Source organism: Amyelois transitella, chromosome Z (genome assembly GCF_032362555.1).
Source record: "Amyelois transitella isolate CPQ chromosome Z, ilAmyTran1.1, whole genome shotgun sequence".
Taxonomy (NCBI): Eukaryota; Metazoa; Arthropoda; class Insecta; order Lepidoptera; family Pyralidae; genus Amyelois; species Amyelois transitella.
The window spans coordinates 12,751,851-12,762,601 of record NC_083535.1 but is presented as its reverse complement, the minus strand read 5'-3'; the positions used below and the strand labels follow the sequence as shown (position 1 = coordinate 12,762,601).

Genomic DNA, 10,751 nt, shown 5'->3' with positions numbered 1-10,751 from the left:
GCCATTGCCCGATGTTTTATCTAAATAACTACTTACATTACTTTGATTACTAACCAGTGCCCAGGTGAATGGACACGTCTTGAAGATATCTGCACATTCATGCAACTGGAAATATGTGTATTTGCAGATGACTTTATGGAGGTAAGGACGGATAAATATTTTCATTTCAATATTATAAGAGTTCGTGCACAAAGTAATGTTTTTTTATAGCTAAGAACTTAAAACTGAAGAATTGAATGCTGATTCCGTAAACTGGCATTTGAAAGCTTTCATAAGGCATGAGTGAAGGTTCTTAAAACAGCCTTATAGCATGGCACGAGCGACGCCGATTTTATCGCGCGAAAAACTATCGCCATCCCGCTTCACGTCGTAATTAAAAGCGAACCAGCGATAGTTTCTCTGAGTAAGTTAACTAAGCGTTCTTAAGATAACATGGTCTTTGCATGTTCTTACCAGTATCTAGAACTTTGACTAGAACCTTTGCTACTGCTTTTGGGAACGTTCCGGTCAAAGGTCAGGTCATTCGCGTACCATGCTACGAAGCGTGGTCACCGAATCAGCATTCTCGCGATAGTAACTGTATAGTTGGACTTTTTATGTATTTACTTAAGATCATTAATATCACATTATCGGGAGGGATAGGTAGGTACCTAGAGACTTAATTATTACACTTGCCACATATCTTGCATACTTCTCTTCATGCAAGCTCTTTTGTTTTAGACACATTAATATTAATGTGAGGTACATAGTCTACTATCCGATTAAGGAAGAAGACGTGTTTGAGTGGAAATAACTGATCTCAGTTTGGAAATTAGTAAGTAGTCAGTCAAAGAATTTCCGAAATTGTGACATTGTCTAAACCTATTATTGCTTACTAGCTGTACCTGCGACTTCGTCTGCGTGCAATAGTTATTTTGGGCATCATTGCAAGGATGAATTTGATGATGATTTCCCCGTTTTTTTTTCTTTATATTTTCCAGTATTTCTTCGCTCCTTATAGTTGCAGCGTGATGTTATATAGCCTAAAGCCTTCCTCGATAAATGGACTATAAAGACAACAAGAATTTTTCAATTCGAACCAGTAATTCCTGAGATTAGCGCGTTCAAACAAACATACAACTCTTCAGCTTTATAATATTAGTAGGTATAGATTAAAAAAGTTTCTATAAAAGGCACTTAATAGTCTTTCGTCTTTCTATAGGTAATACGCTCTTATTGGACTTTGACTATGTTTACAACGTAAAGGCGCGTCCACACTTTCCCTCGTTCAGTCAGCTGTTATCCGTGATGTTATTAGCGAAATATTCGCTCACAAAATTGGCGCGCCACATATTTCCGAATTATTTTTAGAATGGCGGCGCTGCGCGGCCGGCGCGCGCACACGGGCGCTCGCGCGCGGCCCGGCAGCACTGGAACTCATGGAGCCCCCCAAGTTCCCCACCACAGGCCTCCACACCACCAGGGCGGCCCCGGGAGCCACCGCATCACTCGCCCTGCCGCTACCCACCGGCACCGCACCCTTTCAATACCAATGGTACGTTCTAAATTTAAATTCCAAACTGTTTCCCTATATTTCATTCCACATTTGAAATAACCATTAACCAATTGTATGTCTTATTGCGGCGCGTGTAAGCGTCGTTTCGTGTGCGCGTGCGCCGGCGACTGTTAGCGTTGTTTGTTTTTCAGTTGTCGATTTATAAATACGGAACCAGGAAGGCGGCAGGACACCCGAGACGGAGCTGTTTGGTTATGCTGTCATAATCTCGGTTATAGTGTGGAAATGTCGGTTAAATTAAAAATAAAATGTGCTTATACGCGGCCGGGAAATGTTTTGTTGATGTCGCGACCACAGCGATTAACACTTATAGATAGGATGTAACGTTATTGTATAGTTTTAAGTGAAACGACGACGACATTACGACAATATTTACTAACGGAGAAAATTTTTACTAGATACGTAATTTCTCTAAAAGTTAACAGTTATCAGTTACATATGTATACTATGTTCATGTTTTTGAAAATCTCTTTTTTCATTCTTATGGAATTTCTTGGTGTTACATGCGTACATACATTTAGTCACGTCCACTTCCCCTACAGGTAAGATAGAGCCAACAGTCCTGAAGAGACCGATAGGGCACGCCTAACGTTTTGATAGAATTGAGACTCAAATAGTGACAGGTTGCTAGCTTGCCACCTAAAAGAAGAATCCCAAGTTCATAAGCCTCACCCTTAGTCGCCTTTTACGACATCAATAGGAATGAGATGGATTCTTGGTGTTTTCGATTGAATTTCTAAGCTCTGCTGTTATGACATCTTACATGCCGTAAACGTGTGAAAAGATTTTAAAGTTATTCTTCTTCCTAGCTTTAAGTCCCGGTTGCATCCTCACCACTCTGGAGAGGAGCCCGGGGTATGCCTTTGACCATGGATCCTGGATTGGGTGAGTCAGGTTTTTGCACGAAGCGACCCCCATCTGACCTCCGCAAACTTTGCGTGTACCCAACCCGTATTGGATCATGTTAACACATCCAGTTTCCTGAATGTGCAGGTTTCCTCACGATGTTTTCCTCTCAGGAAAGATATTGTAGAATTAACTATGAGTAATCAGATTGGATAATGGCAGCATGGGAATGTCAGAAAGTTAAAATTAAAAATATTATCTATACTAATATTATAAAGCTGAAGAGTTTGTTTGTTTGAACGCGTTAATCTCAGGAACTACTGGTTCAAATTGAAAATTTATTTTTGTGTTGAATAGACCATTTATCGAGGAAGGCTTAAGGCTATATAACATCACGCTGCAACTATAATAAGCGAAGAAATAATGTAGAATGTGCAAAAAACAATGTATGATTGTTTGGAAAAATTATTGAATGGTAGGACCATCTAATCTGCCAGAAACCACACGGCACATATTGGGAACCTAACGCATATTGGGTCATGGTCAAACTAAGTATGAACATAAAGCTGGCTGCGTGTTCACACTAAGTTGTGCTTAAATGAAATTGACTTACCTAGAAAGAGTATTTATACATACAATAGTTGTGCCCGCGACTTCGTCCACGTGAAATAGTTATTTTGGGCATCATTGAAGCCAACGATGAATAATTTTCCCGGTTTTTTCACATTTTCCATTATTTATTCGCTCCTAAAAGTTGCAGTGTGATGTTATATGCCTTAAGCCTTCCTCGATAAATGGTGTATTCAACACAAAAAGAATTTTTCAATTCGAACCTGTAGTTCCTGAGATTATTCTTTTAATAAGAAATAACTTAAAAAATATATATATATATGGCAAAACAACGTGGCCATTCAGTCTTTTCAAGACTGTTGGCTCTGTCTACCCCACAAGGGATATAGACGTGGCATATGTATGCATGTACCTATGTACCGAAACGTAAGTGTAACCGAACACAATATTTGTCTTTGCTTCTGTTATGTTTTTCTAAATAGTGTTGTGCGTGAAAAAAAATTTGCAAATCAACCGAAAATGTCCCAAAATTTCTGGGTCGCATCACTTTAGTTAGGACTTCATCAAAGAACTTTAGCGTCTTTTATTGCTTCCCTCCAACGTTCTAAAAAAAAAGTGGCTAATTCCGATTCGTGTCCGTTAAAGTTTACCTTTTTACTCACTAAAAATAAACGTGATTTTATCGGGCCGCCTTATTTCGTGATATCACTTACAACGCCATCTACCGGTTTCAGGCCGGACTTCGCTGAAAAGCTCTATATGATTAGCGCCATCTGTTGTTTTAAAATGTGACGATTTTTTTTTGGGGCTTTTTATCACGTGGTCGGCTTTGAATATTAATGTACGGTGTCAATGTGATCTTTACTAATATTATAAAGCTGAAGAGTTTGTTTGTATGAACGCGCTCATCGCAGGAACTAGGTACTGGTACGAATAAAAATTTTTTGTATGGAATAGACCATTTTTCGAGTAAGGCCATATAACATCACGCTGCAACTATAAGGAGCGAAGAAATAATGGAAAATGTGTAAAAGAAAACGAAGAAAATTATTCATCCTTGAGGGCTTCGATGATGCCCAAAATAACTATTCCACGCGGACGAAGTCGCGGGCACAGCTTGTTATTGATAAAAACATTTATTTATTTTTTAAAGGCTTGACTCCTAGATATTGTACGCAATTTTTTTCATAGACACTTCTTTCTTGGCGAGTCTGTTAGTATCTCTCTCTCGCTACTGAGTGTTCCTAGTTCCACCATTTTTCACTGTACTTCTATCATTTTGTTCAAAGTTAAATTAAGCAGGCATCTTTTGGATCTACAAAACACGCCTCTTTCCTGGAGGGGTAGGCAGAGACTACCTCTTTCCACTTGCCACGATATCTGCATACTTCCTTCGCTTCATCCACATTCATAACTCTTCATGCAAGCTCGGCGGTTTCGGGTACTTTTGACCTGACCCTTAACCAGGACGTCCTTAATTCAAAATTAACATAACATTCTTATTCGGAACTGATGGCGGTTTCTGCTCCTCATGTGCTCGTCTATTCCATTCCCATTATATATGTTAAAGAGCGATTCAAGAAAAAAGGTTTATAAACGTTACACGAGCGATGCCGGGGTATGTATTAAATTTCCAAATATTTCCGGATATACTCTTTTGGTTAAGCCGCTACATTTATCACACATAAGATACAATAAAACTTAAAGTCACGACACGAGTCTTTGTTTGTTTTTTTTTTATTACGTTCGCAGATTAACTTGCACTAGCACCTAGGTCATAACTGAACATCAGCGTATTGCTCTACAGCAATAAATTCGTTGAGTTGTGACCTTTTTGTATTGCTGCAACTCACACCCTAATTAATTTGTATTCCATATGAAATTGTAAATTGTGTGTAGCAAATCAAATAAATGAATTATCTATCTATCTACTTGATGGCGCGATGAAATTCGTTGTTATTTTTCACACGATTTCAAACGATTTTGTTATAACAACAGTTATTATCAAAGTTATAAATGTCTATACATACATACATTCATACATAATCACACAATTATATATGTATGTAGCATTTTTGCGACTTGGCAAATTCAATTATTTTAAACAATATTTGTATTATTAACAAGCTGTTACCTGCGATTTCTATCGTCGTTTAAGTTTACTGACAATCTCATACATACATATAATCACGTCTATATCCCTTGCGAGGTAGACAGAGCCAACAGTCTTGAAAAGACTGAAAGGCCACGTTCAGCTATTTGGCGTAATGATAGAATTGAGATTCAAACAGTGACAGGTTGCTAGCCCATCGCCTAAAAAAGAATCCCAAGTTTGTAAGCCCTCCTTTAGTCGCCTTTTACGACATCCATGTTAGTTAGTTTCAAATCCCTTTTTATTTGAATCCCCGACATCGAAGACTTTTAAATCAAGCATATTCCTCAAATCCACCAAATGCCACAATACAGTCAAGCGTGAAAGCAAAATACGATCACAGATTCTTAGAATATATATACATATATGTAGGAACATATACATACATATGAGAGCACTTTGCAAACCGCAAGTGAGAAGGCATAAAATCCAATAAGTATCTTGAAGCACAACTCTTTGATGTGAGAAAATTTCATATTCTCCAGTGACATACGTACATACATTTGGTCACGTCTATATCCCTTGCGAGGTAGACAGAGCCAACAGTCTTAAAAAGACTGAATGGCCACGTTCAGCTATTTAACTTAATGATAGAATTGAGATCAAAATAGTGACAGTTTGCTAATCCATCGCCGAGAAGAAGAATCCCAAGTTTATTAAAACCTATCCCTTAGTCGCCTATTACGACATCCACGGGAACGAGATAGAGTGGTCCTATTTCTTTTTTTTTTTTATTGGTGCCGGGAACCACACGGCACAGGTGTAATCTGTTCCGTATATATTTATTGATATTTATTATTGTATATGTTGTATATAAATCTTTATTTTTTAATATAATCTTGGCAAGTTGCATTCTAGATTTTCTCACAACTTAGATAGCAATTACTTACCGTGTCATTTCTATCAGAAAACTTTCATGTTCATCTGATTGGAAGTATAACTAGTGATGGTGTTAACTTTAATCGACTTAACTTCGATTCACATTATAAGTTAGAAAAAAAATCTTGATTTATATACAGCAACATCTTTTTCAAACTTGAGAGTTGAGGAAATGGGACAGGATAATTTTCTAGTTGCAATATGAGTTGGCAATACTTTTTATGTGCTCATAATATATTTATACTTAGTCGATTTTAAAAATGATGTTGTTTTAATACGTAACGTATTTATTATTGCCGCGTGGTTCCCGGCACCAATACAAAAAAGAATAGGACCACTCCATCTCTTTCCCATGGATGTTGTAAAAGGCGACTAAGGGATAGGCTTACAAACTTGCGATTCTTTTTTAAGGCGATGGGCTAGCAACCTGTTTCTATTTGAATATTAATTCTATCATCAAGCCAAACAGCTGAACGTGGCTTTATCAGTCTTTCAAGACTGTTGGCTCTGTCTACCCCGCTAAGGATATAGACGTGATTATATGTATGTATGTATGTACGTATTTATTTTATTTATTAGGACAACCAAACAAATTTAACGATGCCATTATGTCAAGCTCGGGCCACACATGTTTATCATTAATAGATATAATACTCCGTGCTGTAGTAGCCTTTGTTTGAAGTAATGTTTAACGTTAATAAGTGATACCTTGTATCCTTATATATAATTGTACTATGCTTGTATCCAATATTCCAAGGACATTCAAAAGTATAATAAATGCGCATCTTCTTCTTCATATTCGTCTTCATTGTCTCTTACCATCAGCATTTGTCTTCCATTTCGCCTGATAGTATATTAATAATAAAAAAATAGGATCCAATGTTGACGAAAGAAAATCCCATCAGTTCCCGCCGCTTGGCGCCGCATGCGATGACATCACGGACCTTTTTCTCCGCCCTACATAATGTCTCCCTTGCCTCTAACGCTAGGGGGCGCCCGCGTCGCGTATACCGAAATATCCACGCAGCGCGGCAGTCCGCGGCCAAACCTCGCGAACTCACACGCATCGAGATGCGCTCCTGCGCACGCTATGGGTAGCAATTGTTGCAAAGGTGACGCCGCCGGGAGGCCCATCAGGTCATCCTCGTCCATCTACAGCAGGTATTTCTGGCTGGCCATCCTGGTGGCGCAAGAGTGCCGCGGGGTACCGTGGGTGCTGCGCCCGCGCAACCCTCACCGGTGACGTGTTGTGATTCAAGTGTTAGCTTAAATTGTTATGTAACAAACACTAAGGTCAGTCATTCATCATTCGTTTTTAATGGAGTTGGTCATCTGCATACGATTTTTTATAGTACAGCGATTGTATATATAGGACAAGTTTGTTTTCGTCTATCGGACGTCAAATGTAGTATGTTGCCCGCCAAAATCGACTTATAATTATTTTATGTCAAACAGTGATTGAATACATTAGGTATAAGAATTAATTAGTTGCGCGTTCGTTATTGTAATTTATTTTCAAACTGAAATGTCATGAAGCCGTGTATTTAATCGGCAAAAATAAAGTATCAAAATTAATTAAAAACTGTAATCAATTAATTACAACTTAATAAGAAACTTATTTCTGGTTTAGAATATCAGTATTGCCATTAAATATTGCAAATGCTGCCAGCCTTCTGGACACGCTCATGCGGTTTGATATGCATACTAGGTATGCAAAGGAACTTTTTAAAATGTTCTTATGGACATAATTTTAGCTGCTTTCTGTAAAAAAAAAAATATTTAACGTATTTTTAACAACATGATGTCTGTGCAAAAAAAGTTTTGGCGCGAAAAAATCCAATACCCATATTTTATTCCTTTACCTAAAAAAAAAATTTTCAACTCTCGCATCGAACATACAGTATTTTTGGCGGCATATGTACCTACCTACCTATTTGTTTTTTCCTATAACCATTCTTGTTTATCATACGATACATTTTGAAAATTATTCCCCTCAAATCATTTTAAATTACATTACATTTCATACTACATTTTAAATTTTTTAATTCATCTGGTAAGCAGAGATCGTGGCAAGTGCTCTGCCTATCCCTCCGGAAATACCTTAGTCGCCTTTTACGACATCCACGTATAAAAGATGGAGCGCTGTTAAAAGTGTCTGATATCACGGTATTAGAGATTAAATTGATAACAAAAATATTAATTAAATGAATTAAATAATGTTTTATTTACCCAGGATCGAGTATATATATATTAAATACGTATACCCGGACACGCCTTTCTCCCGGAGGGGTAGACAGAGCACTTGCCACGATCTCCGCATACCTAATTCATTTGCTCCATCATTAAATCTACAAAAAAAAAACATTGTTATCACATAAGATGAAAACAAAAATAAACATTGATTCATGGATTCTTTTTTAATATCAATGTCTCAACATCACCTTGGGGGAGTTTTTAAAGTAGGCCACCCGGAGATAGTTAGTTATTCACAACTTTTTGACGGCCATGATTGTTATTGCATCCTTCGTATTCGAAATATTAAGATAATAATAATCATAGGAATCCGAAATCCATAGATATTTAAGATTATTTTTTATCTTTGTAGGAAAAAGAGAGATACATACAGACATACATAAAATCACTCCTCTTTCCCGGAGGGGTAGGCAGAGACTACCTCTTTCTACTTGCCACGATCTCTGCATACTTCCTTCGCTTCATCCACATTCATAACTCTCTTCATGCAAGCTCGGCAGTTTCGGGTACTCTTGACCTGACCCTTTACCAGGACGTCCTTAATTGTGACATTGTGACACGAGAATTTTATATATAAGAGATTCTCGTTCGCCGTTCCCGTTCGCCAGGACATACATACATACAAAAAAAAATCACGCCTTTTCCCCGGATAGGTAGGCAGAGACTACTTTTTTTTGCAAGGGACTTCATATAATATATATTATTGTAATTTCTACGGAACTGGATCCATTGTGCCGTGTGGTTCACGGCACAGATGAAAAAAATAATAGGACCACTCCATCTCTTCCCCATGGATGTCGTAAAAGGCGACTAAGGGATAGACTTACAAACTTGGCATTGTTCTTTGGGCGATGGGCTAGCAACCTGTCACTATTTGAATCTCAATTCTATCATTAAGCCAAAAAGCTCAACGTGGCCATTCAGTCTTTTCAAGACTGTTGGCTCCGTCTACCCCGCAAGGGTTATTGTTGGAATAATGTAAACAACGCCCATGCCTGTACAAGTTTATTTTATCTGTGGCCCGATTGTGGCGCCATCCGTCAACTCTTTTCTTCCATACGCTGCTTCCCGCTAACTATATAGCTTAACTTTTCAATAAACTGTTTTAATTTTCGTTCAGTCTTTAATGGTTTTATTTCAACAGTTATAGACGTGACCATATGTATGTATGGAACTTGATGCCTCGTTCAGATATTTGGCTTTAAGAAGATAGAATTGAGATTCAAATAGTGACAGGTTGCTAGCACATCGCCTTAAAGAAGAATCCCAAGTTTATAAACCTACCCCTTAGTCGCCTTTTACGACATCCGTGGGAAAGAGATATGGGAGTGGTCCTATTCTTTTTTGTATTGGTGCCGGGAACCACACGGCAATTCAATAAACCAGCTGTGTTCAACATTCCATTTCCCGCCAACTGTATAGCTTAACTTTTCAATAAACTGTTTTAATTTTCGTTCAGTCTTTAATGGTTTTATCTCAACAGTTATAGACGTGACCATATGTATGTATGGAACTTGATGCCTCGCTTTACTACGATACATGGCCGTTCGTACGCTTTATATCACTGTATCACGTCAACCCGGCCGGTATCGCGTTGCACTCTCGTGGAAACCATCAATACATACATGATGCCGGTCTTGTTGCATTGTTTGGATTCAACCAGTGAAATAAGGTATATATCCCTTGCGTGGTAGACAGAGCCAACAGTCTCGAAAAGACTGAATGGCCACGTTCAGTTATTTGGCTTTATGATAGAATTGAGATTCAAATAGTGACGGTGTGAAGTATTCTGTAACCACGGTGTAAAACTTCATTGTTCCTAGTCGGGATTCGAACCGCAAATATACCACAGGCGCCGTCTACCGCAACCGAGTCGTAACCCAAAACCAAATAAAGCCTGTTCTCTTAACCGATATGATATCTAATATATGTATGTGTGTAGCATTTTTGCGACTTGGCAAATTTAATTATTTTAAACAATATTTGTGTTATTTACAAACTGTTGACTGCGATTTCTATCGCCGTTTAAGTTTACTGACAATCTCATACATATATGTATATAATCACGTCTATATCCCTTGCGGGGTAGACAGCCAACTCGTTGATAGGCCACGTTCAGCTAATTGGCTTAATGATAGAATTGAGATTCAAATAGTGACAGGTTGGTAGCTCATTGCCTAAAAAAAGAATCCCAAGTTTATAAGCCTACCTCTTAGTCGCCTTTTACGACATCCATGGGAAATAGATGGAGTGGTTATATTTTTTTTGTATTGATGTCGGGAACCACACGGCAGATATACATATACAATACATAATACATAGTATATGTAGGTAAAATTCTTATTCCTCCTTTTTGCTTCGCCGTAGTCGGGTAAAAAGCTGACCCACTATCGGCAATATAGGGGTTAGAGGGGGGGCTGGACTTCTCCTTTAAAGCGAAAGGCTAGAAACCAGTCAGTATTTGAATCTCAATTTCATCATTAAGCCTTACATCTG

At 38.1% G+C, this 10,751-nt stretch overlaps 1 protein-coding gene across 1 annotated transcript in view; it reads left to right on the top strand.

The window, feature by feature from the left end:
* The first annotated feature begins 1,407 nt into the window (after positions 1 to 1,407).
* The window catches only part of LOC106138986 (titin homolog), a 94,994-nt gene continuing 85,650 nt past the window's right edge, over positions 1,408 to 10,751 (top strand). The window contains exon 1 of the mRNA XM_060953678.1: positions 1,408 to 1,534. Within this exon, the coding sequence (XP_060809661.1) occupies positions 1,419 to 1,534 (116 nt within the window). The 5' untranslated portion in view covers positions 1,408 to 1,418. The remainder of the gene's footprint in view (positions 1,535 to 10,751) is intronic.